General features: G+C 41.5%; 2 protein-coding genes and 1 long non-coding RNA gene across 12 annotated transcripts in view; 2 read left to right on the top strand and 1 right to left on the bottom strand.

Annotated features, from left to right (window-relative positions):
* GANC (glucosidase alpha, neutral C) overlaps window positions 1-6388 on the top strand; it is a 33662-nt gene extending 27274 nt beyond the window's left edge. The window contains exon 24 of the mRNA XM_068193415.1: window positions 6318-6388. Coding sequence (XP_068049516.1) covers window positions 6318-6328 — 11 coding nt within the window. The 3' untranslated portion in view covers window positions 6329-6388. The remainder of the gene's footprint in view (window positions 1-6317) is intronic.
* LOC137475757 (uncharacterized) overlaps window positions 1-25291 on the bottom strand; it is a 51802-nt gene extending 26511 nt beyond the window's left edge. For 2 of the 6 annotated variants that reach the window (XR_011000061.1, XR_011000064.1), the window contains exons 1-2: window positions 25055-25291; window positions 23050-23225 (exon numbers count right to left, since the gene is read on the bottom strand). This is a non-coding gene — a long non-coding RNA (uncharacterized lncRNA). Of the gene's footprint in view, window positions 1-8918; window positions 9051-11511; window positions 12085-12485; window positions 12701-16162; window positions 19137-23049; window positions 23226-25054 lie in introns of those variants that run through there. The other 4 variants (XR_011000063.1, XR_011000065.1, XR_011000066.1 and 1 more) reach the window with 4 other exon arrangements.
* Window positions 183-27526, top strand: CAPN3 (calpain 3). 5 transcript variants are annotated; one of them, XM_068193421.1, is made up of 22 exons: window positions 183-548; window positions 6318-6387; window positions 6873-6991; window positions 7602-7735; window positions 8140-8308; window positions 8872-9012; window positions 11400-11483; window positions 11846-11931; window positions 12605-12682; window positions 13131-13291; window positions 14165-14334; window positions 16117-16325; window positions 16835-16871; window positions 19121-19222; window positions 20561-20638; window positions 21325-21382; window positions 21967-22031; window positions 23069-23137; window positions 23700-23778; window positions 25285-25401; window positions 25854-25912; window positions 26532-27526. In XM_068193421.1, the coding sequence occupies exons 1-22, from the start codon at window positions 258-260 to the stop codon at window positions 26556-26558; spliced, it is 2403 nt and encodes an 800-aa protein (XP_068049522.1). In that variant the 5' UTR covers window positions 183-257; the 3' UTR covers window positions 26559-27526. The 5 variants fall into 5 exon arrangements, with proteins under 5 accessions (XP_068049522.1, XP_068049521.1, XP_068049523.1 ...); XM_068193420.1 differs by having other exon boundaries at window positions 16835-16886; XM_068193422.1 differs by lacking the exon at window positions 19121-19222.
* The last annotated feature ends 131 nt before the right edge of the window (window positions 27527-27657 follow it).

Raw genomic sequence — 27657 nt, 5'->3', positions numbered from 1 at the left:
ATACAACTCAGATACAGGAGTGAGCCAACTGATCATCTTGTCCCACATCAAGCAACAAATTTCAATTTCTGATGAGAAAATACTGTCCTTTAAGAGGATGCAAAACCACATGGAATTTTCTGGCTTGCAAATTTGACTAGAAGGCTTTTAGCGGACAGAAAAAAACAGTTTTCAGGGCAACTTCCTCTATTCTTGAAATTTCCTTCTAGTTTGCAAGATCCTGTTGTCTTTCAGCATTTGCTGTCAGCCTGATTCCCATGCCGACTGCCATAAATGCAGCGGTGGCTCAGCAAACGGCTGCTGGGTCAGTCCCGAGCACCGCTGTTGGCACTACGGAGGGGGCAGGAGGGGGCACAGGGGGCATTTATTCTGCCATTATAAGTCGCAATCAGCCCATTATTCACGTAAAGGAGAAGACCTATGAAGAGCTTCACAAGAAGTGCCTGGAGAAAAAGATTCTCTATGAAGATCCTGATTTCCCACCAAATGACTCGTCCCTTTTCTACAGCCAGAAAAGCCCCGTCAAGTTTGAATGGAAAAGACCACGTGTAAGTAACGTTTGCTGATTCTCTTTTTCTGTAAATTGAAGTGTAGACCCTGAGCTTACTTTTCTGCAGAAATTGTGGGTTGGAGAGGCAGGTGGAATAAACTAGAAATATATTTCCTTAGAGCTTTCCTGGGAGATAATTAGCTAGGGCTGTGAAAGCTTAGGCAATGTGTATATAATGACTAAAATATAATAAAACAGAATGAAACAACAGTAATAAAAGAGATGGAATGAAATATTTAGAAAGAGATACAGGGAATTGAATTTTTTTCTTGCATGGTTCACCTGGGATTTTCTTGTCTGAAAGTACCAAAGAAAATCTCTCCTCCTTCTATAACAAGTTACTGGATTTGCTGAGGCTTAATTTTTTTAACACTACCTTGTTTCACTTAAACCTTTATTTTGGTATTCTGCCGTTTTTCTCATGTGTGAAAGAAAATAAAAGGACAGGTTATGGTCTGAAACATGCTCTTAGTTCCCTGCATTGCTTATCCAACTTAATATGAATGTGAGTATTCTAATCACTATGAAGACCCACTCTTGGCTACTAATCCCATTCATTTTCTTATTTTGTGGGTATTCCCCAGCCAGCCTTCCTCTTCTTTTTCATTGTTTTTTTCCCGTCTCTCTCACTGGCAGAGGACTAACACCTCAGTTCCCACTTGATTCTCCTTCCTACTTCAGGAGGAGTTACACTTTTTCCCTGTCATCTCTGCTGGGCAGCTGCACCCCTGCAGCAAGGCAGCCTCTGGGACAGTGCCTTGGCCCCTGCCATCCCCTGTCTGACAGTGGGGGTGTTGGTCTGAGTAGCCTCCACAGCTCCTTCTCTTTGGCAGTTTTTGGCCACCTCTTTTATATTTGCCATACTTCCCCTCAAATCTTCAGGATTTGAGGAGTAAAGTCAGTGGTGATAGATAAAACTGACCACAGGAGTATAACTGAATAGCAAAAGACCACGAGCTCTTGTGGGTGGCTCTTACAGACTTAGAGGAAGGCCACGTGCTTCTGTCACAACAACAACTTGAGCAATGTGGAGGGATCAAAATGAGTCCCCCATCTGCTGTGCCCTGTGCACTTGTGCCCTGTCACTCCTTCATCATCACCATGGCTGCATCAGCCTTTAAAAAAGTGTGTGAATGGCTTAAATGCAGCCCCAAGTCAGTCATGTAAAGGGATGGGATTGCCCCTCTTTCTGCAGAGGGAAGAAGTACAGCAGTACAGTGGATGAGTGCCAGTATCCTGCAGCAGACAGACTGCAAGTGTCATATTAGAAAGCATCAAAACAAAAGAAATGCACAGTGTAACCTCAGACTTGTCTTATGTTACTGTGCAGGCACAGATCAAGCCTTTTTTATTGGAAAGGTTCAGACCAGGGTCTTAATTCCAAAGACATTTCTTTAAGTCACTCAAAAATATCTAAGTTTGTACTTATTATTCATGTAGTAGCCACAGGCTGGGGACCATGTAAGACTTAAAATACAATGTAAACTTCAAACCCAAAGCTATCTGAGTTTTTTTGACACAAGTCAAGACTTTATGAGGTCAAATGAATATGAAGAAGTAATACTGGGCTAAAGAGTATTTTGCTAAGAGGTTAAAGCAATCATTGGAGCACTACATATACTCAATTGCACAGGCCGTGTTTTGTAACAGTCTGTAAAAATATGGACAACTTCTCTTTTTGTTAAATTGCAATGGCTTTCCCCCCGCCTCAAAGAAACAAAATACTTTAGCTTATAAAATATACTCTTATAAAGTGGTAATTTTAATCACTTTCAAATTCAGGTCAATTGTTGAATAAAACTTGATAATGTTGTCTAAATGAAAAAAAAAAAAATACAAAACTCACAGTTCAGAATTCCTGAGAGAATATCCTAATGTAATCTAGATCCTTTCTCTGTGGCATTTTATGTGCTACATACCTCCAGACACAGCAAATAAACAAGTGATCAATGTGCTCTATGATCCCACTTAAAACAGAGGGCTGAGAAATACACAACCTATTCCTGACTCTCTAGCTTCCTGAGTTACCCTAGTCATGTCACCTCATCAATTTGTATCAAAGCCCCTCTACCCAGAGGTCAGGTCCTCCCCTGCCACCTCCCAAAATGCACGTCCTCTGCTGCTGCGAGGGCAGCGAATGCATGAGGACTGGCCTTGTCCCTTACCCACAGAAGGACAGGTGCTGTGCAGGGCAGTTGGCAGCCCGAGCATGGGGGCAGCAAAAAGGTATTTGTAATTCTACCCAGCTGGTGACTGCCCTGCCACGACATGAATGCACAGAGAAGATCTCCTAATACTCAATTCAGACAAAAGCGAAGAGAGAGCCCTGAATGTTCCCCTGAGTAAAGTCTGCAGGATCCATTCCTCCTGTGTTTCTGTTCAGAGTATGCAGGACCATGGTTTAGATACAAAGAGGGAAAATTAAATCCCCCTCAGTTAATGCAAAATATTAAATTGTTCACTCACCCACAGCAGGTAAGAGAAGCCCAAAGAGCTGTTTACACCTACAACAGGTTATATCCAGCTCATTGACTGGCTGTGCCTCTCACAACTATGCTGCTGCTGGAAATTTCTCACAGCTGAGAGCAAGGATGAGGCCACTGATCTTTGAGAGCTGAGAAAAAGTCTGTGTTATAACATAACACGGAATATTGAGAGGTCCTGCTGCAGTCTTGTTTGGATCTAATGACACCAGGGAAGGCTGGGATAGGAAGGCTCTACTGTGACATTGTGCTTTCAAATGCAACACTGTCATTCTCCTCGCTCACAGCCAAGTCACAACATAACCACCACATTCAATGACTTCCCCATGGTGATCCTCTCCATAGCCAGAAAATCACCAGGAGGAGCTTTCTTTTCATAATGAATTCAAACAAAACCAAGTCAACAAACTACTGGATTTTGCTTGAAATGATTTTGCTTGGAATTCAAATTAATCAGTCAGATCATCTACTGCACACATGTGATGTTGTTTGAATTCAGTAATCACAAAATGTGTGCCTGTACAGGTTGTACCACAAAGCAAAGATGGAAGTTAGTGCCACCAAGATAGAACTTTCAGATGAAGATAATCTAACTCAGAAGCTCTAAAACCAGCTTGGTGTCTGACATTGAGCTGTGCCTTGAAGTGTGCAGCACAGCCATTTAAAAGCATAGTCTTAGACCACAAGAGACCAAGAGACAATGAGGCTACAAATTGTCTTAGGCTGAAAAAGATCCTTCCTCTGTTTGATAGGATCAGTTTAGGGAATTTACTTAGAATGCCATAGTTTATTAACAGCAGTTTTTAAAGGAATAAATGCCTTTTGCTGCAGCAGTATAAGCTGACTGGCAGATTTCTGCCTGATACAGAAGAAAAGCTAATGAAAATATAACAAAGGTCAAATGCCATTTTTAGTTGCATGCTGCCTTTGCATTTTCCAGTGCTCCCTTCCAACTGACTCATAAGTAATCTCTTCCCAGAATGCAACATGCACCACTACTAGGTTTTTCCTGGGATTCTTTGTTTTCCTTGCTGTAACTGACTCTTTGTAATGAAATTACAGTCTGAACTGGATCAACCCAGTGCAACACAAAGATCCTTTGGATAGTACCAAGGCAGTCTTGAGGCACTCAGATTAGAGGAGGCTCTTTTCTTCTATAAGATGAATCATTGCCTCAAGGAAGTGCAGCCTCTTGGGATCCTCTGTGATAACTTGACCTAGGAGATGAAGAGCAATCCCTTGCTCAGCCAGGAAGACTGGAAGGACACACCTGCCACCTGCATCTTGGACACCAGGTCGTGTCACTCTGCTGACTACTTCAGCCTTGGAAGACCTTGATACCTTTCTCTGCAACTTCAGCTGTACTCAGCAAACTAGTGCAGCTGGAGATGAACTAAGAAAATATGAATTAAAATCATATCCACAGTGTGCTATACACACCTGGCCCCCATAAAGAAATGCAAGAAAAACATTTCTGTCATAGGTAAACCAGACCATATGACAACTGCAATTCTCTCCTTTGCTTTCCTTTACCCAGCATCATACAAAACAAATGACCCCAAGATGCAATAAATGGCTCTGAGTAACACATTGCTGTACATTTAATATTTGGAAACAACTAGGTTGCACCTGACTACTTTCAACTAAAATACAGCATGCTGGATTTCAAAACTAGTTACAATAAGAGCAAGATTGAGCCAAAATACAATAATAGAGTTAGAAAAAGCACAAAGCAAAAACCTGGCATCTCAGACTAGTTTTCAACAGAGCACCACAGCAAGAATATTTTCAAAAAGACAAGTGAGTGGAGAAAAGCATGAAGGCATCTCAAACATCTGCTTTGACAGAACTGGACCCCAACAGCTGACCAAGGCCCAAAATAACAGGACAATCCCACCATTCCTTCCCTCGAGGAAAGTAAAGTGCCTGCAGGGCTTGGTGGTAGGAAGGGTGGCAAAGTTGGAAGTTGGTCTCTCTGTCTGGCTATATGACTAATCCAAACACTTACATCAAAGCGACTCTTCTGATAAATGTGAAGGAGAAAAAAAGCGGGTTTTAGCCAAGCAAAACTACTAGTCCTGCAACATGATTCTGGGAAAATCCAGGGCCACCCTGATGATATTAATAAAAAGCTTTAGACTACAGAGGTAGCATCAGCTGCCCTTGTGTGGTGCCACACAAGCAATTGTCAATTGTTTGTTCTGTCTCCTTCCCACTCTAGTCCCAACATCTTTCAACATATCGGGCTCTTGGACTATACTTTGTCTTCTTCCCAATTTGCAGCTGCTCAGGAGAGTGCTCCTCAGGTTGCAATATCTTTCTTTCCTTACCCTCATAAGAGATGCAACCAGAAGTTGTGTCTTCTTATTCTTCTCCATACCAAGTATTTGACAGAGGGGATAAAGCTGGGACATTTTTCACTATGTAGGACAGGTTATAGCTACTACTTTTCTTGGTTTTCCTCTACACTACAGACTTTGTCCCTTATAGAAATGGGCTATGTAAGCCTGCAATTGTCCCATCTCACTTTCTGCATTTTGCCTTCCCCCCCTGCAGAAATGTCTTAATTATTTATGCCTCTGCAGCATCTTGTACCTATTCTGTTCTAGCATAAATACAGACAAACCCAATACATTGTGCAATGGGCAGGATGAAAGGAGACCTTCCTGTCCTCAGAGACAGATTATATCTGTACACATTTTTGAATGCAGCATTGTCAATACTGCAACATGAGAAAAAGAATAAAATCTCTTAACCAGCAACTGATTATTTCTGGTAATTAAACATCTGATAGTTTAATTTTAAGAAGAAGTAATGTCGCTGTTCATTCCTAATGAAATGCATTTTTCAACCCTTTTAATGCCCCAACATACCAGTTACTGCAAATTGGACATAAGATCATTTTAAAATAATTTAGTCTGGTCTCCTAATGGTTTTTTCATCTACTTGCTCTCCTGTCTCCTCCAATGTTTTTTTCATTGCAGAAAAAAATATTTTCCCCAATTCCTCTCCTTTCAGTGTGTTTTCACATTACAGTACAGAGGGAGCACTCCTGGCTCAATATTAGACCCTGTAGATGCATGGGAAAAACTCTGACTGAAGTCTGGAACATCCAGATTCCAAAACATTTTCTTAGTGAAACTATGCAGATGAAAACCGTGAGAGAGGTTTTAATACCATAAGCTATCCTGTAAGAAAATGTTCTAAAACTGACTTTACTTCTGTGCCAAACAGGCATCATCATGCACAGTTTTCCTGCTCATCCATCTGTTTCTGTTTTGCAGGAAATCTGTGAGAATCCACGGTTTATTATTGGTGGAGCCAATAGAACAGATATCTGCCAAGGAGAATTAGGTATGAAATTCTTACTTCGACTCTGCGCTTACTTCAACTCTGGTGCATGGAGCCTGCACCATGGTTTAGCTGTCACTTAGTTTTCTTTTGTTTCCAAGGTGATATCTGAAATCCTCTGTCTCAGTGATTCCTTTGCTCTGTAGCAAATTGTTGACATCTGCTTAGTAGCAATCTAGGCAAGAACTTTTAGTGGAAGAGTTACATGGCAAAGGGAATTCTTAATGCAGGTAACAGTGCTCATCAGATTTTCGGCTTTTTCTAAAGTACAGGGAATGTCATCTGTTTAGCCTGTATGTACCCAGCCCTGAACAATGCCCATGAGCATTTCTAGAGTAGAAATAGCTAAAGTGCTAAAGTACTGCAGAACACATGGAGAATCATGATCTACTGAGAATTAACATGACACTTTCCAGTATCTAAGGTTTTCCCTTTGATTCTAGTTGCTCTCTCCCTTCATTTTGTCTGCTGCATCTGCTCATTTACAGGTAACTGCTGGTTTCTGGCTGCCATTGCTTGCCTGACACTGAATAAAAAACTACTCTGTAGAGTCATACCTCATGACCAGTCCTTTATACAAAACTATGCTGGCATCTTTCACTTCCAGGTGAGTCGCTCAGTTTTGTGGTGAGCATATGCATTTACCCAAGGCTCAGCTCTTGGCATGCATTTCCCTCTTTCCCTACCCTTTGGAAGCATGAGTGACAGCAGGGAGGAAAGGGGATTGAATTGCCTCACCCCAAACTCTTCCATCAGGGCAGTCACAGAAGGGCCAGCCAATGAAAGCAATTAGGGAGCATTAATCCAGCAAGGAAGCATTTGCAGATTGCAGTGTGCTGGCTGTAAGGAGTAACAACAGGTGCCTGGTCCTGTCTCACTGCTCAGATGCAGCCCTACAGCCAGCACAGACACACGGGCACTTGGCAAGAGCAGCTGCTTTTAGGCTCACAAAGAGCTGGTCTGTCAAAACAAGTTCTCAAAGAACTTCTTATTTGGAAAAGACTGATGGCTTTCCACATTTTCTTTGGTTCTCTTAAGGAACTTTATGCCCAGGGGAATTGAGTACTGCTGCCTCCCTCACAGTAGCCATCAGTTTTGGAAACATTACGAAGTAGTATATTTCCACATTTCTCCTCTCTCAGCCTGACTTTTCAGCCAGGCTTCCTCTCCGTGCACCAAGTCAATCCGGTTGTTGTTTTCTGTTTGCCTTTGAGCAGTTCTGGCGCTATGGAAACTGGGTGGATGTCGTCATCGATGACTGCTTACCCACCTACAACAACCAGCTGGTCTTTACCAAGTCCTCCCAGCGCAACGAGTTCTGGAGCGCCCTCCTGGAAAAGGCCTATGCAAAGTAAAGCGAAGCGCGGGGCTGTGCCCGGCTCCCCAGCAAGGCTCTGCCTGGGGCGGTGCTTACGCCACTGCATACAGCATTTAGAAGCACACAGAGAACACACCTGAATAGACCCATGCCTTTCCCCATGCCTTGGAGTTGGGGATGGGTTAAAGTGTGTTTTCTAGGAAGTTTTGCTATTAATTCAGAAATCTACATTTGATTTTCAGCTTATCTTTCTTTTTTTTCTATGTGTGAAGGTGGCATGTTTTAGAACTTTTAACCTGTGAGTTACCAGACAGATGGGTTGTGGGTTTTTAGTATGTGTTTACATAGCTGTAGTAATACACACACAAGATGGATATAAATCTATAGATAGGTATCTATACCTGTGTAAAAGAACCTTTTTCTTTTCTCTTTTCAAGACTCCATGGGTCATATGAAGCTTTGAAGGGAGGCAACACCACTGAAGCCATGGAGGACTTCACTGGAGGAGTCACAGAGTTCTATGAGATAAAGGATGCCCCCAAAGATATCTATAAAATCATGAAACATGCCATTGACAGAGGATCCCTCATGGCCAGTTCCATTGATGTGAGTCCATATGAACTTACCAGATAAGAAATGATGGAGGAGAGGTACCTCTCCATTGGTTACCAAATATATATCACCTTTGGAACTGCTTGGCTTAGGCCACATAGAAAACATCCATTTCTAGGAGATGGAGTAATCCCCCCTAGAGACCAGCAAACAGTGAGTACCAAAAGGGAAATAAACAGAAGTAGAACATGGACGTGGAAAGAACAGGTGCATCAAAAAAACAGTACCCTTCCCCCTCAAGACCCTAACCCAGTGAAATAGGTTAGTATGAGGATGCTGCAACTCTGTTAAATCTTCATGTCAAAGATGTTAAGTGTGCAAATTAATATTTTATTGTCCACATGGCTTCAGACTGTCTTCACTTATTGTGGTAAATTTAAAAGTTAAAAAAATTAATCTTTAATGGAGTACCATATTTCAGTAAAGGTGGGAGAACAAACAGTGCTATTGACCACTGTAGATAAGTATGGACATAATGAGGGAAAAGATAAGTAATCTGGGCTATTTTTTACCACTCATCTTCCTCCATGACACTTTTCTCCCATTCTCTGTGCCAGGATGACCTAGGCTTTTCATATGGATCAGCTCCTCGGAGCAACATTGGGGAACTGATTGCTCGCATGGTGAAGAATCAAGAAAACGCACAGATGACCCAGTCCACTGTAGACTACCAGGGGATGGAGGAGAGGCCAGCCTGGGTATGTCTCCTAAGCAGTTGACTTGAGAATGCTTTTATCTGCAAACAGCTGGAGAAAAATATCACCTATACTTTTAAATCCTTATTTGGTTTCACAGAATAACTCTAATGAAATGTTCTTATGGATGCTGTTTGACATGCATGAGTGTGTGTTCACTCATGGAAGTTGGAAAGACTTCAGCGCTTTCCAACACAGTGACTGATACTAGAGGGCTTCACTGATACTGAGGCAATAAAGGGCTGTTGGCTTGTGACACAGGCTTATAATTTGCAGAACAAGAAATTTATTAGTGGATTTCATCAAGTCTCTTGCTTGAATAGGGTGGAGAGAAGGAAAAAAATAAAATGCTAGAATAGAACAAAATCCTTGAGTGTACATAGAATGTCAAAGAAAGAAAAAGCAAGCTCTGCATAGTTCTTGCTCCAGGCAAAAAAGCTCTTAGTGAACTTATTTTGAGACAGAGTGCTCTACCCATTCATAGAGGAGAGTATGCTCTAGGGACATTCTTTTTTTTTTTTAATTATTGCCAACAAAGTCCTCATTAAAAATTCCTAACAAGGAAAAAGAAAAACATGGAGTTTTATATGTGTTATGAAATACAAAGTAACTCCAGCATATCCACGTAAGTATCTAGCAAAATAGAGGGATGTTAAAACCCTCTAAGAAAAAAATCCCATACTGGTCAACTTAGAAGCTTTCAAATCTGTAGAGGGACACATTGCTGCCTTCTCTGTGTCAGGCAGCTGTCATACCTTGCCCTTTAAGGAGCTGCATTTCCATGACAATGAAATTACCTCTCTTGTTTTACAGGGGTGTAGGGAAGGGTGGGAGAAAAACAAAACAAAACAACAAAGAAAAATCCTCCACAATTTCATCACTCAAAACTTTTGGTTGTGCAAACTTTCTTCTGCATTTGCAGCTGAAATAGCAGATTTTTTCTCTGCTGACATCCATATTTAGTTCTTCCTAAAAGACTGAAATGGTGTCATTCTTTAGGAAAGACCAGTATGACTATTTTGTTTTGCAAGCATGGCTGCCCAAACCACCCACGTCTAGGGGGAGAATTTCCTCCTCAGTGACTGTCTTCTAAAAGAAGATTGCAAAACTCTTTCTATGCTTGTTGCCCCGGCAGCTGTTGTGCTGCTGGTTATTGCATATTCCTGAACCATCACTAGGAAAAATAATCAGGACTCTTGATGGAAAGAGGCAGATGAAATACTTCCAAAACCTGGACTTTAAGAAATTGTCCAGGTCACCAGAAGTTAATGTTCTTAAACAGAAAGAAGAGAAAGGGTTTCTGACAAGTAACAATGGCAACAACATGGGAAGAAGTGAAGAAAAAAGGAAATAGGTGTGAGGTTATAGTATGAAAACAGAATCAAGGGAAAAGAAACCAAATAGGTGCTGAAGTGAAACAATGGAAAACAATTGCAACATCCAGGAAATATTTGGATAAGATCCTCCCTGTGCAAGCTGAGAACATTTCTGTGTGACCTTACGAATTCTTCCCCAGGATCCAGTCCTGCCTTTTTTGGTGCCATTAGATGTGTCAAGAAAGGGTGGCAGAGTTACTGACAGGACCTTGCAGGCATCTCTCAGCAACAGACACAAGGAAGGAAGGGAAGTTTTGCTTGTGGTCCATGTGCATGTGGCAGGGTCTGCCCCTCTCACCGATACTGGACGTCTCTCATACAAGTATAGCAGGCTGTGTGCATCTGGCATCTTGCTCCCAATTCCACATCTCACAGATAAACAAGTAAAAATCCATCAGACACACTAAAAGAGGATGACTAAGACAGCAAATGTATTTACACCCGAGCAACAGTTATGCCTTTCCTGAAAGTTAGATGCAGTAAGATAGTGTGAGTTAGCAGCTATTTTATTAAATAGGGTGTTTAAATGTCATTGTGATAAGATAGCAGCCATGTGGAAAGATGAAAGTATTCTAGTGTTGATTTGCTCTGATTTTTAACCAGTTCATGTGTAATAACCTTATAGAGCTATACCATCCTAGAAAAAGCTGAACAGTCCTTCTAATACAAAAAACTAATTATTTGATTAAGCATGCTATATCCTGCCATGTTGCAAGTGCAAAAAGCAATAGCCTACAAAAAAGGGAAAAAGATACCAGAAAATGTCCTTTCCAATTGATACTATCAACTTTTTCCATTTTTAGTTCATACTTCGCTCCTTTCTAACCATCAGCGTGAATTCTATGGGCATTTAGCTTGACCACTTTGACAAACACAAAAAGGACAACAAGGCAAAAAATCCTGTCAGCTGAACGGTGTCACCCTCCCTGTAAAAGCCCTGGGCGGCAGCACCTGCCCTGGAGCAGGCAGCTGAGCTTTGTGCGACTCCCACGGGTGTTTCTCTCTGTCTAACAGACCATAGTGCCGATGCAGTACGAGACACGGATGTCCTGCGGGCTCGTCAAGGGGCACGCGTACTCCGTGACAGCCGTGGAAGAGGTACGTGCACCGCTCCCCTCCAGCTGCAGCCGCCGCTGGCCTGGCCCCACGCACGGCAGCAAAGCCATGAGAGGCATGAAAAGCGAAACAAATTATGAGCTAAGGAAACAAAATTATATTCAAATAAGTTAAAATCTTGTGGACAAAGAAACCTATCCAAGTTTTGGCTCTCTGGGGAAACGCCCACTTGGGCAAAGGTGACCACAGGCAGCCACCTCCTGGCCTTCACACAGCCACCCCAAGAAGATCAGGCTGGGATGTGGCCCAGAAAAGCACCATCAGTGAAGGGTGTAGTGACAGGCAGAACATTTCCTCTTGAACCTACTCTCAGTCTATTCTTGTTGCATTCTTTTTTCAATTAGACAGTATTTAAAGGGGAAAAAATACGTCTTGTAAGGCTGAGAAACCCCTGGGGCCAGGTGGAATGGAATGGAGCCTGGAGTGACAAGTGAGTAAAACAGAGCTTCACATGATTTGAAAAAGAAGTTGCAGCTTTATTTGCCTTTATGAAGCTTTTGCATAATCCTCAGTGATATTCAATGATGAGATATCTGAATTGTCTTTGTTGTAATTTTGAAGTTGATGGAGTGCTTAGCTGAAGCTGTAAAAAAGGAAAGAGTACCTAATAAGATGTTAAGAGAAGCTTTAATAAATGGAAATTAAGACAGATCCCAGTCTAATGATGCATTAAATCTGATTTTACTGTCCATTTTCAAAACAAGATGTGACAGTAGAAAAATCTCTTAAGTTATGAAAGAGCTGAATGAAGCAAGATGTCAGTGTTTTCCTCAAAGGAATTTCAATAGGTATGCCAGCAATGATAATCTGCAAACACCTTTTTCTTCAAGCTAAGTAAAATTAACACAGTTCAGTAGATGTTTGAGAGCTGCTAAGAGGAATTCGAAGAGGAAGACAGAGAGAAGTAGGACAATTGCTCCTTTTATTTGGGCATGTGGAGAAGAGGATTGCATTGAGAACAAATAGTTGCAAGGCTTACAAAGGAAAAATTATGTGGAGGTAGCAAGATGACTCTTGATTTTTCTCTCTGTGAGGCTAAAGTGTAGAAACTTTAATGAAAACTGTATTGCAAATCCTAAGCTAACTTGTTTACTCCTTTGAAGGTCAGAGGAGTGGGACTCTGTTAACGAAGCAGAGAAAATCCGCCTGCAGCACAAGGTTGTGGAGGATGGGGAGTTCTGGTGAGAGCATCAGTTTCTCTAGGAAATAGGCAATCATAGCAGAAATGAATGCCATTGCACTACTACAAATCTGCTAAAACCATTGCAGAGATCTCTGCTCCCCTTGATATTCCCAATAAGCCCTGCTCTGTGATCCTCTCATTCTCCTGCCAGAGATTATTCAGTGCCATCAGCACGGTCTTTCTAATTATGCTACACTTCCACAAGCTCTCCATCACCCTTGCTACTTACCATCCTCTCAGCTCTGTTTCCCTGGGTTTGGGGCTGTACCTGTAGTAACTCATCAACCAGCAGACCAAAAACATTTGGAAATTGTGGCATTCCCACTGCAAACTTGTCCCAGTACTGGCAGTGCAGTTGGTCACCATCCTCAACCTCCCCAGGGTCTTTCAGACAACTGCCAACCATGTAAAAGCATTTGGGTTCAATTTCCCCTCAATTCCTCCAGGATATCATTTCAAGATTTCATGAGGCACTTCACAAAGCTTGAGATCTGTAACCTCACACCTGATACTCTGGAAGTGGATAAATTCCAGACATGGACTGTATCAGTCAACGAAGGACGCTGGGTGAGAGGCTGCTCAGCTGGAGGTTGCCGCAATTATCCAGGTGAGCAAAGGGTCTTGAGAGATATGGCCTCTTTAATGGGGACTGTTGCTGTTGAGGCAGGATGGAAACAAAAGAACTCCAGTTCAGAAGGCGAGAAGAAAAACTCTATTTCAAATGCACTGGTCTATATATAGAGAACATCGTGCAGACTAATTTCATTGGTCTTAAAGCAAAAACATCTCACACCATTGGTGCGCAGTGAATGACGCACGGTGGCAGAACATATCTATAAACAATTGTGAACAACAAGAGAGATAGTGAATTATTTACATTCTTTTCCAACTCTCTCCTAGGCCCAGCCTGGTAGAAATGTCTCTTTTTCACTCTGACTGAACTGAGAATGCCCATAGGGGACTAGGTTAGATCCCAAAGGCTAATTTGTACCACAGCCTGGTTAGTGCTCAGCCGTAGGAAAAGCCTTGCTTCCTCAGTGGACAAGGCATGCAATTGGCAGCTGGAAATCTTCTGTCACTATGTTGTAACAGAACATTGTAAGCCCAAAAGGCAGCCCTGGCAAAGATAAATCATTGTTCAAGTACTTCAAGTACTTCAGGTGCCCCAAGTAAAAGGGATAAATTTCACCCTAACAGTTAGATTTCACTTGGGAAATTCAGTTCTGTGGATTAGTGATAGGTTTAGGGACTTTGGAAGTTTATCAGATGATAGTTCTCCATATATCTTCTTTTGCTATGCAGTTGTTAGAATTAAGTAACAGCCATAATATGTAAAAAACTCCATGTATGTCTTAGCCCAATTTTAACCTTTCCCTAAGGAGCCATAGGCAGGGAACTTAAAAGTTCTCTTTGATCATAAGCATCATTAGAAGATTGAAGCTTTACATGTTTTCTTTGGGTTGCTGGTGGGATTTCACAGATACATTTTGGACCAATCCCCAGTATCGCCTGAAGCTCCTGGAGGAAGATGATGATCCTGAGGATGAAGAGGTTATCTGCAGCTTCCTTGTCGCACTGATGCAGAAAAACAGGAGGAAAGAGCGCAAGCTGGGAGCCAACCTGTACACCATTGGCTTTGCCATCTATGAGGTAACAGCTCTAGATTTTGCTCTTTGCACTGTGGTCACAAATCCTGACAGTATGCATTTACCAAGAGAGTCACGGAATCATTAAAGCTGATTACATCAATTGCAATTTTTGCTGTGCAAGGAAGTCGGAAAATCTGAAGAGAGGAAGGAAATTCAAGTCTTTCTAACTTCTCATACCATAGTAATGTCAGGGTTTACCCATCTATTAAGTAAGACACTTTTTAGGCTTTTATACTGACCTAACACCAGATTTTAGCATATTCTTTCCTGTATATTCTTCAATCTTCCCTTTTGTCCATTCTGAAACTAAGCATTTCATTGGCTTTGGAGTGTGAAAAAGGAAACAGACTTCCAAGACTCATACATAGCAATTAACCTCTGTCCCTGCTATTGACTTGAAGAAAAAGTCAATTTACTCAGTCCTTTGTACAAACATATTTGGTTCAGATTTTAGCTGATTTCATGTAGATGCCAAGAAACTTAGAAAGGAAGAGGGAAAGTGCTTATCTCACTAAGGGCACTTTAATTACTGTGTCCCCAGAACTCTAGTTGGATACCCTTTTGTATGACCTATAAACATGTAGCCTCCCCTTGCGGCTCTGACTGTTTCTTCTCTCTGTTTCTCCCTAAGGTGCCTAAAGAGGTATGCGCAGAACGGAGCCAGATTGACATCTTGGTGTATACCCACAGCTAGTGTTACTGTAGTGCCTGTCAGTAAGTCAGCAAGAGACTGTCCAGTCAAGTTTGTTTTCAGGGATGTAACAGCAGTAGAACTGCTAACCCTTTTGCTTTGAGTGTTTATTAGTAACATTTTGTGAGTAATTTTTAGTTCCTTCTCACTCGCACCCCATTTTCACTTGGACCTTTTCATCAGTGCTTCTCTTCTCTTCTGTGGTGGCCTGGCCATCACTTGCACAGTTGATCAGAGATCCAGGAAGCATTGCCTCTGAGGGCTTAGCCTTTGCACTCCATGCAGAACCACCCTAAGCTGCGTGCTTTCCTCCTAAAAATAACACAAATGGCCTACATTCTGCAGTCACAGAGTTTTCTCTGTAGTCTTAGAATTTGTTTAGAAAATTAATGGTATTTTCAGACATTGAAGAAAGCTTATTAAAAATACACAGATTACATTTTCTCTGAGTCTCACAGTTGCTGATCATTGGCATCACAAATTTTGCTAACAAGCTCACTTGAAGGCTGTTACCTGGAAAGCATGAGGATAACAGTCAGAATGTTGTCTTTGCCAACTATCTTACAGATGGTTATTTCTGCGAAAAAGAGCCTGCAAGTGTTTTTAGCCCACAATTCTCAGCTTAGTTTTCATATTTGAACTAATGCAATGTTTGATTGTCACGTCTGTTTAGCAGATACAGAACTCATGTTTTGTCTAGACAAGGACATGTGTGCGCTGAAAGCACCTTCACTTTACCACTCTGCATGCAGGAGTTTGATCACACCATTCCTTGCCATGCAGCCTCCAAGCTTTGATTACACACAACTCAGCATCTAGCAAAAGAGTCAGACACAAATGCCTACACAGCAGAAGTCAGCCACACAATCTGCAGGTGGACCCTGGAGCAGCCCTCAGAAACCAACTAGACTCAGTCAGTGGCAACTTAAAGGTGACAGACTCTGTACCTGCCACTAGCTACCACCACTACTCAGTCCCCTGCTTGCCAAGCTTCCTGTGTTTTCTGTCCCAGCCATGCACTGCCTGCATGGCAACCCACCTGGGCAATGGGCAAGACCTCCTTGAAGACAAATGGACTCATTTGTTCTGCAGATGCATGGTACTAAGCACCACTTGCAGAAGGATTTTTTCCTCTACAATGCCTCCAAAGCTAGAAGTAAGACCTACATAAACATGCGAGAAATCTCTGAGCGTTTCCGGTTACCTCCCAGCGAGTACGTCATCATCCCATCGACATATGACCCCCACCAGGAGGGAGAATTCATCCTCAGGGTCTTCTCAGAGAAAAGAAGTCTTTCAGAGTAAGTTGCAGAGCTATTTATCTGTCCATATAGGTGGAGCGATCTCACTAGTCTGCTAAAGTTGTATTACCAATTTGCTACACCCTGCTTTTTATTTTCTTAACCTCATTAGAAACTCCAAGCTGCAAACTCATTTCCACAAGCTTACTTTATAGACTAACAAGAACCTGCTTTGAATTGTCTTTGGAGAAGCTTACTGCTTGAAGGATATCCTTTGCAAACAAACCATTAGGCATTTACTAAGGCCAAAGAACTTCTGTTTTATTTCCAGTTCACTGTTATAAAGGCTCTTTACAAGAGTAAGCCAGGTGGCAGCTGTCCTGGAAATGGTACTTGGGATGTTTCTCAAACTGGGAAAAGCTACTCCTAGAGCCTGCAGCTGTAAGGCTGGAATACAGCCCACACCACTGGCTGCTTGGAAAGTTTGAGTGGCTGCTTAAAAACCACCTAAAGAAACAAGCAACTTTGGGAGCAGTCACTGATTTATTTGTTTTCTGCTTTCTACTTAGGGAGGTTGAAAACATGATTGAGGCAGAACATCCATTGGTAAGTACTGTCCTGGTCCTCTTTTGTGTGTAGGGATAGAGAGAAGAGGAACACGATACCTAGGGAAACCTACAGCAGGAAATCATTTGCAGCTACATGACAGCACCTTCATCACAAATTCTCATCTTTTTTCTCATTAAGATACTTCTGCTGACACTTGCTTTATATATGCTGTTTTCTGAACTTGATTCAGACAAAAATGCTTTTGCAGATTTGAAATCTGGTCCTGGCATAAAAAAGCTGGATGCTAAGCATTGTCTTTGCCTCCATCAATGGAGATTATCCATTTACAAAGGGTGGCCTAGCTCTGTTCCCTGAGATACTTTCTTTGTGAAATTGGCATTTCATCTAATAAAAAAAACTACTTTATTTTGAAGTACCTGCTTTCTGAAAAGGGATCCTCATAGCACTCTGATTCAAAATAGCATCCATGACAAATTCTAACTCTTCCCACTGGAGTTTTACACATCTTTGTGGGAATATACTAGAGCTAAAAATACAATAAGTCTTGGAAAAAAAAAAAAAAAACAGAGGAAGTGCTGTTGTACAGAATTGAGCTCCATCAAACCTTACTAGAAATGTTCCCCTTTTGTTTGCTGTCATAGTGAAAAATAACTGTCCAGATATGAGGGAATTAAATTGTCACTTCAGATATCATTGGTCTATGGGCATAGAAGTTCAATCTCCACTGCACCAGCAGGTTGGGAAAAAGAAAATGAATACTCAGAGCTAAAGAGATTTTATTCACACATACAAAGCCCCAGATCAGATCAGACACAGTTTTGCTATGGTTTCTGCAATGTGTTTCCTTCAGTATGCCATTTCTTGGTGGGTGCATGTTCCCTCATTTTTAGTGATTTGAAAGCCATATAAATATAGGAAATGGGAAAATTTGTATGAGTATAGGAACTGAAAAAATAAACATGAGAAAGGGAAAAATAAAAAAATAAATGTTTGCCATCAGCTCTGCATACTCTGATCAAGCACTTTTTAATTTTGTCTCTTCACACAGAAGAAAAAGGGCAAGGTAGGTACCTGTGCAATGTGCTAAGTGCCAGCAAGACAAAGAGCATGTGCAGTGCATGAGCAGGGACAGAGTTCCTTGGTATTATAATTTTCTCTGTGTCTGGAAACTGACCTAGTTAATGAAGGGCACTGGCTATGAGGCCATTTGCATGCCCCAAAGACTGTCTTCCTACATTAGATTCTAATGAAATAGCATTAGCATCATAGCATCATTAGCATCAACCTCTCACTCAAGGGGGTGGTGAAAGGGTAACAAACTATTCAGCTTTATCAGCTCAATCCTCTGGGCTGCTCAAACTGTTCTTCCTCCCTGCCCCTCCACAGGCAACCTGACACCCGTTGCTAGTGAAAAGCACCCCTTTTCCAGACATGTGCCCTCACCCTTGCTTTCCCTCGGCTGGTGCAGCAGCCACTCCCCTTTGCTGAAGTCTCTGTTCACCAAAATCCAGGATTCTATTTTTGATTTGACAAAACACATTTTGGACCTTGAAAATGTAATCAGATATTTTAATCCCAAGACAGGCTGATTGTAATTAATACTCTAGAGTAATACAGTCACATCATGTAGCAGTTTTTTTCTTGTTTTAAATGCACCAAACCAGAACAATTGCACATCTGCATACAGCTGAGTACTTCAAGAATCAGTACAGAGAAAGAACATATGCTTCACATAACTAACAAGCTCCTACACAAATAACTCATTTTCAGTATACAATTCACATTTCTTTTGTATTCAGTGCCACTGTCCTTGAGGGGCAAGCTCATCAGTTTAAGTGATGAGAATCTGGGAGGCTTATTTTGCTTAAAAACAGGGGAAGAACCCCACAAAAAAAAAAAAAAACCCAAGCAAACAAAAACCAACTAAAACACCAAAACCAAAACGAAACCATACAAAGAAACCCCAAACGAAAACAACAACAAACAAACAAGTTCAATTACTGTCTTTCTGACAAGGAAAGCTAGAACCCAGAAATTGCACTATTTTGCAAAAAGAAATTGCAGCTTTTTTTAGCATGAAGAAAGCAGTAACTGCAGAATTTTTTTCACCTTTTTATTTAATCCTTTATTTTCTTTCATTCCAAGAAATGGCTTCTCTCTTCATACTTTCAAGAGCAGGAGTTGTTGCTGCATGTACTTTCCACAGAATGCTTGTAACCAAATATTTTCCTTTCCACTATTTCTCCTGTAATTTCCACTTCTCTTTTGCTCTCTTCTTCTTCTAGCCTATCATCTTCGTTTCTGACAGAGCAAACAGCAATAAGGAGCTGACAGCAGATGAAAATGCTGGCAAAGATGGTGAAAAAACCCAAGCCGATGAGAAAAAGGTTTCTGCAACAAGAGGCAGAGGGGAAATAGGGCTTGGTCTGGCTAGTATGAAAGAGTGGCTGAGGAGAGCACAGGAGTGGGGCAAAGAGGTGTCCTGAGATACTAAACACTAAATTTGATGATTTCTCATCAAATGTTAACATGACTCACATCTGGTTTATGTAGATCTAGTGAGCATGAGCACAGAGAGACTGTCCCTTCAGTTATTTAACAACTCTGCAGGAGGATTTAGGTGCTTGAAAACATCTCCTGGTTGCTCTCTCATACAAGAATCCCAATTGTGAGAGATTCCTTCCCCACATTCAGTTCAGCCCCCTGAGGCAGTACCACTTTACAGAGGGCGCATGCACAAACTGCACCGGAGGGGCTGCAGAAGCTCCTGGCAATGGCCACAGCCTCTCTTGTTACAAATACACACCTCTATCCTAGTCCTTGTTGGCCAGAGGATAAAGGACAAATAAACCCAGGAGCTCCAGCACCCCCCCTCTTCTCCCTCACTATCAGAGAGGAGGAAAACAGAGTAGCAAATTCAGAGTTTCTTCCTGCAGGTGGGTGAGACACAACACATCTAACAGCTAGATCCCACATCCAGGCTTGTGGCATCTGGGGGCATGGCTGGAGCATCTGCTCAGGGAGGGTGCTGTTCTGCTGCATGACTGCTAGAGCATGCAGGTGGTGAAGTGAGCACCAATCTAAACGTTCCTCTGCATTTAGACAAAGGAAAACAAGAAATAAGCCAAGAAATTCACTTTGTTACCTATAACTTTCATTTCCCTTTTCAGTATCAGCTTCAGAGTCCAGGGTTGCCTTTTCCATGTGTTTGAGAAAGCTTCATGTTCCTCATTTTCCTCTGTCTCATATCCTATTTGTCTTCAGCAAGGAGCTCCCAACATCATAAAGAGTTCTCTTAATTGCCTACAGGGCAGCTGTGAGGCAGATACTGTGTCCCTGCCCATGACAGCGGGGCTTGAACAAGATAATCTTTAAGGTCTCTTTCAACCAAAATCATTCTTTGATTCTCTGATAAGCCTCTTCTGCTTCAAACTTCTCTTTTGCAATATTTTGGAACAAAAAATTAGAAGATAACTACCAGTGGAAGTAGTTATTTAGGCTCCTTCAAATAGAAAAGAGAGCAATGGGATTAAGTTGAATACTTGTCGTTTTAAGGAAGAGAATTAACAAAAACATAGGGAAAGGAGTGGGAGGACAACCCATTCCTCCAAAGACCTCCAGATTCATTAAGCTGATCCCCCACACACGGGTAAGTGAGTCATCCAGGCCCTTTCTCTTTTCCACTGGGATCAGGATGTATCTCTTCTTTGCTTGTCTCTTTTCAGCGTTCTTCAACAAAAGCTCATGAGGAGAGCGAAGAGCAAAAACAGTTCAGGAATATTTTCCGACAGATTGCAGGGGATGTGAGTATGCAATTGATCCCTGTCTCTGCCCTCAAAGCAGCCTGGCCACAACAGCTCCTAAATAAACTACTCCATGGATTCAAAACATTGAAAATTAAAATTTCCTTTGAATTTCCTCCCACCAAATTATCTTTGCAATCTTGAGATAAGTAAAATCAAATAAAAACCCCATTAAACATACAGCTATCCTCATATGTATGTATAAGCTATTCTCACTGCGTCTGAGGGAGTCTTACTTAAATTCAGCCTTTTTCTTCTGTCTCTCCTACAAGATGCTGTTTTGCACAGCAAGTATAAACAAGTTAGAAATGCAGTGCCCTCTGGTATATGCTTAACAATGGAAGGTAAAGGAAAAAACAGATCAAAGAACTGCATAAATTAAGTGGCTGCATATGGGATACAGGAATTTTCTGATTTTGCTATTTGACTTATACACTGGCTTGAAATGACCAGTCATTCTACCAGTTGTAGTTTAATGAGCACTGTATGGTAACTTCAGGTCTACCTTGTACTGCAGCCTCAGGAGAGAGTTGGACTAATGTTCACATGAAGTAGAATGCCCTTTGGTTTGAAAAATGTATATGTCTTATTGAAAAGTGACCAAAGACTTTTAGCATATTCATCCATAAAATTGTTTTTCATAAAGAATGCTGTAACCAATTATATTCTCACCACATTTCCATCAGGACATGGAGATCAATGCTGAGGAACTTAGGAATGTTCTCAATAATGTCGTAAAAAAACGTGAGTTTGAGCATGTTTTTTACTAACCCTGGGCAAAGAAATCTGTGACAGAGCATAACTCCCCACCCCGAGTTTCTAAAAATTATTCTTGTTTTCAAATGCAGAAATTTCCTACTTACACTTCCATGGACAATGCATCTGAGACTCACAAGCTGAACTTTTCACAGAGATGATCTCTTCAAGTTGTTAGTACTGATAATCTAGAAATGAGCAGATGCATCCATTGGAATTACTACTGGGACAAAAATGCGATTCTCACAGCCCTTTAAAAAAATTTCTAGTGGAGAGGCAAACTTTTCTTCATTTTTAGCAAACTTTAACCTACAGACCCTGGACTTGCTTAGTAACCTAGAAGTTTGTTTAGAGTTTTTCAGAGTTTATTATTGTATATAACAAGTCAAGAAAAGTAATGTCTAATTCACAGGCAATAACATTACTGAGAGTCTTTTCAGATTTCTCTACTACTCATTTCTTACTGGACAAAGGAAGCAGGTTTGGCTTTTACTTTGATTACAGTTACACCTGAGAGGAAAATCACCTGCTGATTTACATCATTTGTATTCACCTGGGATCATTTGTTTCAGATAAGGACCTAAGATCAGAAGGGTTTGAATTGGAATCCTGCCGCAGCATGATTGCTTTAATGGATGTATCCTTTCCTGGTGAAAATGGAGTGCTTGAAACCACTCAAGTTCACTATTCCTCACCACCACACACACACACACACCTTAGTAAGCCAGGGAAACCAAACAGCAAATTGTAGTCTGTAGTTAGATAAAAACAGCACTCCTGGTGTGGCACATCTTAATTCCAGTCATCTCAACGTTAGCATAATTGGCAGAGAAAAATATCCCCAAAAAGAAAGCTACAGAATAAATCAGTCAGTATGACACTCTTCTTTAGGTATCAGAGACTGGCCACAATATGTACTAAAGCATGATTTTTTCATTATTATATTTAAAACAAACTGAACATAACTATAGTTCTTGCCAATAAACTTACTATATTTATATCTTTAAGTTTATAATGTATCACATATTCTACTGTATGCTCAGCTTGCAATGCAGGCAGAACTTGTCTGGAACAAGTGCAATAGGACACACTATAAGATGCCACATGGTTACCTATACCACAATCACCCTAGGCTTTCCAGTTTGAGATAACACAATTTTGAGAGAATGTAAGTGCATTGAAATATAACCAGAACAAAAGTGTAACTACAACCCATAGCCATAATTGTTGGAGCCTAACCACTGAAAAGAGCTTTAGTCAACATTTTGCTTATTTCTTAATTTATTTTAAGCAAGGCAGAAAGAGCTTCACTCCAGAGTAAAGCTCAGTAAAAAAAACACAGGGTGAGCTTCACATTTGGAGGTTCAGAAGAACCCACTGAAACACCCTACTCATGCATTTTTAGAATTATATTGATAGTTCCAGAGGCAAAGCTGTGTCCTGTACCAGAAGTTATCTTCTACACAAAAAGTAGTATTTCACACTCCTGAAGCACTATGCTATGCACAATAACCAAAATGTTTACAAACATTTTACTGCACAGCTGAGTCAACTCTTTATGCTGAGGAGATCCCCAACCCAGTTTTACATTCATCTCTTCACCAGTAGTTGCAGACTTAATTAATTTTATTCTGAAAGTATTGTGGGCTTTTTACCTGAATGCTTGCATCACAGACAGATGGCTCAGGGAAGATAAACTTTGATGAATTTCGACATCTCTGGGACAAGATTAAAAGCTGGCAGGTATTGCTGGTATCTTCACAGCTTCTGCAGAGCAAGTGTTCTACAGGAAAACTAGAACTCTCCACATATGTTCCATCAAAAAGAAAGGCTAAAACGTAATAGTGAATTAGCTTCAAAAATGAAAAATAATGAAAAGTCTCTCCTCATCCTACTTTACAGCCTAAGCAAATAGCCTGAAGATCTCCTGTACAGCCTTCCCCCATGAGAGCAGCACAGAGGCATACAAATTAAAGGAGGAGAATTATGGGAACTAGAATCAGGCCTCAATAATAACTTAATTAGGGCAATCAAGAGGGAGGATTACCAGCATAGACTCAAGTCAAACAAGGAGAGTCTCAAGGGGACAGCTTTTTTACTTCCCAGAAATTGGATCTAAATTATTTTACTTTGTAACTGAGAGGAACTCTATGTTAACAACCCAGAGTGCCCAGCAGTGGCAATATAAGGCACGTGGCAAAGCCACCAAGTGCCTGAGGCACACACCCCATGTCCACTCAGTGAATGCATTCAAGAGCAGTACAAGTTTTTATTACTGTTGTCTGTGGTTTTTTTCATTTTCCAGAAAATTTTCAAGCGTTATGACACGGATCATTCAGGAACCATTAACAGCTACGAGATGCGCAACGCAGTCAATGATGCAGGTACTGTCCCCTGTGCAGTGTCCACAGCTGAAAAACTTCGTTTTGTTTTGGTACATCACAGGGTAACATCACTGAACAGTGTGCTGCCTTTTAAGGACAGATCCTAGAGAAATTATAAAATATTTTTCCCCCGGCAGAGCTTCTTAAATATCCAAATGGCAAGCCTTGTATGTCTTGCCAGCCAAATAGATCTCCAGCTCCTCTTTAATGCAGTGAGTGATGCTTTGCTGTCTTAAGGATGTCCTACTTAGGGTCCTGCTACACAGGGAGACCAAGGAGTGCTGAAGACATTTAAGCTCTGAATTTTATACATTTGTGTAAGTAACAAACAAAGAACAGGGGAAAACCTTCAACCTAAGTGTACAGGCACTGAAACTGGAATGGAGCAGGTCTATGTCCAAGTGTGCATCGCAGGCAATTGGGTGGACATTTCTTGAGTCATGTTAATGTTTCTACAGTACTAAGCCACTGTGGGTTCAGTCTCTTCTACCTGCACAATGAGAAGAAAGTATTTTTGCAAAACTTACAGTTAATGAAATTCATTCTGATAAGAGAGACTTTGGACTTTTCCTGCTTGTCTCAGACACACCAGTATGCTTCTTCCCCTGGGGAGCAGGCCTCCCGCCACAAATGTCTTTACTGGGTCTCTAAGGGAGCAAGACAATCTCTTTGATCAGAAAATCTATAGTATCACTATAAACCTAGATGGGATGATTTCAGTGACACTTTGTTTTCAGTAGTATTTTGGCACATCAAGGAACAAAACCACATGGCTACCTTGTACTTTACAAAACCTCAGTGATTCTGGAATCCTTTGCTAAAGACAAAACTACACCTGGATTTGGACTCCTGCTGTGGTAGAAATGTAGGTAATTTTTATTTTCCGGGTTTCTGTTCTCACCAGGGAAGTTGTCACTGTAAAAAAAGAGAAAATATTTAAATACCTCCTGCCCTGACTTTAGAACTGAGAACATTTCAGAGCCTTACAGCACATAAGCTTACATTTAACCAACAAACAGCTGTACCCAAACCGTGACAGACCCTTTCAAGGCACAGCACAGGCTGCAGCATTCAGTGCCAAAGTTCGGTCCCACCACACCAAGGAGTTGCCTCCTTGTCTATTTTCTGACCACTGTTTAATTGTGGTTTTGTAGCAACTTCCTCCTGGCACATGTGTCCCCCAGTTTTAGCTGATTTGCTCTCAGCAGGCCCGGCTGAGCCACCAGGCCTTCTGGGGCTGCAGCTCTCTTCACACTTACAGCCTGAGGTAGCTCACGTGCTAAGGGCCCTCTCAAATCATAACTTCAAAGCATTGCTCCTGGTTTAGGAAGGCAGCCGGACACAGTGAAGCTCCTTATAGCTTTACTTCATTTTGTTTAGCAGTTGCAGCAGGACGCTCCAGCCTGAGCCTCGGCTGAGCCAGGGGAGCGCCTGTGGCCCAAGCCCTCACGGAGCAGCGCTTTCCCCGCCCGAGGCCCAGCTGTGCCCGATTTTGCTTCCCTGCAGGGTTTCGGCTGAACAACCAGCTCTACGACATCATCACCATGCGCTACGCCGACAAGAACATGAACATCGATTTTGACAGCTTCATCTGCTGCTTCGTGCGCCTGGACGCCATGTTCCGTGAGTGCCTGCCCCGGTGCCAGGGCCCTACCCGCCCTCCTGCCCCCAGACACAGCCGTGGATCCATGGAGCGGGCCGGGTTGAAAAGGACCTCGCGGGTGACCTGGTTCCAACCCCCCTGCTGTGGGCAGGGACACCTTGCCCTGGACCAGATTGCTCAGAGCCCCATCATACTCACAGCAAAGTTTGTTCACAGCACTACTGCCCCTATATAGGGTGTTAATTATTAAGGTATGTGCTATGGGAATCTAAGATGACAAGTTGTCTCATACAAACACAGAAGAAACCACTGTTTCTCCTTGAATTAACTAAGGAAAAATGCAGCAGAAAGTGACTCCATGAGTGAAGACCTGTGCAAGTTGGCATTTCACAAGGGGAGCACCATTTGTTTTCCTGTCTGGAATCACACAGTAATCTAATCTACTCCCTGTATTTTTGTTTCCTTACTTTAGGGGCATTCCACGCCTTTGACAAAGATGGAGACGGCATCATTAAGCTCAATGTCCTGGAGGTAAACTGCTTTATGAGAGTATGTCTAACACAACGTCACAATACTAAATTTTAATTGTATTAATCACTGTACACGTTTTCAAGGGAGAACTCTATGAACAGAGTTCATCTGAAATTGTCATCCAATTGGTAAGAAACCCCAAAACCTCCTAAAATTTTGCTACCAATTTTACACAGAAAACATCCATGATCTGCCAGCAACAGCTGCTCTGTAAGACTCCAGTTGATGCTGAAAGGCATGGCTGCAGCCTCTTCATATCATCTTTAAAGTCCATCAAAAAACTTTTGAGATTATTTTTTTATTAGGCAATTTAGATCAAACACAGTGATATGGTATTAAATGATAATGGGGCTTAGCATAGTTCTTTACCTTTTAAAAATCTTGTTAGGAAGAATTTGAAAGTTTCAACTTCATGTCCTCTGTTAGGGAGACCATTAAAAACACCCTTCACTTTTTGTAAGGGAAGGTGAAATAGGAGCAAGAGACTCAAGAAAATTGCCCACTGCCACTCCATGCTAAGTGACAGCAAGCAGCTGCCTTCCTGCTGGAGATGATAGTGTCTTTATACAATTTGTGGGAGGACACCAACAACTCATTCATCCTTTAACTCTTCTTTCAGTGGCTGCAGCTCACGCTGTACGCGTAACACCGGAGCCAGCAGTCACCTCCATAAAGAACACACTGAAGATTCCAAGGAGCTAGCACCATTCATCCCGAGGGCAAACAGGAACAATTCCTAATTATGTCATTCACTCCCCAAGATGAACAGCACATGGGAAGAAGCCCTTGGAAAAAGAGACAACCATACTCTAGTGGACAGCACAGTACACATATTTCGTAACTAATTTTATAGCATCCTAACATTTTTCCTTTGGGCAACAAGGATTAATTTATTGATGACTGACTGAATTAAGCTTTCTCTGCATTGTGAAGACATGGATAATACAAAATTATTCTGCTTGTGCTGACAATTGGAAAGGTCTTCCCTCAAGTCAGGTGAAACTGGGACTGTATCTAACTGTGAAAGTCAGAGGTGTTTACTGCCACCTTATAATTGGTCATTAACTTTTTGTCCTGCTCTTAGTATTATCCTTTCATCTCTTTGTAATGTTTACTGAATATTTCACATGAGAGTGTGCAAATTACATTAATATTATGCAACCCAATGAATCAGTTACAGATTTGGCTGTGCAGGTTGGATCTCTGCTACGTAGAAATGGGAGAGTAGGGCATGACACACTGCAATACCAGCGTACAGCTTGATCTAATGCCTCAGCAGAAGTACCAGAACAGAGCAATTGGCTCTCATTTTTAGTACCCATCCTGATTACAAATGTGGACATTGTGGTTTTCATTGTAACTGCATTCCCCATAATATTGAGAAACTTATTTGCCATTTGAGGCAGACAACCTCTTATACATACAAATTTATATATCTATACACATACATTTCCCCCACCCCAGGTCCTATTTCCCAACACTAGCATGCATTTTTTTATTGCAAGAGGTGACCTGTAGCAGAATCCATGTCAGCATGACTACTTTGGGAATATTATTCCAATGGGCAAATACAATTAGTTTAATGGAACCAAAAATAAAATCAACTGGATTTTGGCCTAGACTTTTTGGTCTTAAGATTAAATATTGAGCACTCTTCCATCATTCTCTTGAATACACAGCAGCTTTTGGAGTTTATGGCAAGTGTGAAATTAGCTTAATATCTCAAATATTTGCCACTTTACTCC

Source organism: Anomalospiza imberbis, chromosome 6 (genome assembly GCF_031753505.1).
Source record: "Anomalospiza imberbis isolate Cuckoo-Finch-1a 21T00152 chromosome 6, ASM3175350v1, whole genome shotgun sequence".
In the NCBI taxonomy this organism is placed as follows: domain Eukaryota; kingdom Metazoa; phylum Chordata; class Aves; order Passeriformes; family Viduidae; genus Anomalospiza; species Anomalospiza imberbis.
The sequence above is the reverse complement of the archived record's forward strand: the minus strand, read 5'-3'. Positions and strand labels throughout refer to the sequence as shown.

Bases quoted from the DNA above. Each gene is read 5' to 3' on its own strand.
- CAPN3 (XM_068193420.1), top strand. From the start codon at position 258: ATGCCGACTGCCATAAATGCAGCGGTGGCTCAGCAAACGGCTGCTGGG. The intron at 20,639-21,324 runs GTGAGTATGCAA...CATTTCCATCAG, and splicing joins TCCGACAGATTGCAGGGGAT to GACATGGAGATCAATGCTGA. The intron at 25,402-25,853 runs GTGAGTGCCTGC...TCCTTACTTTAG, and splicing joins GCGCCTGGACGCCATGTTCC to GGGCATTCCACGCCTTTGAC.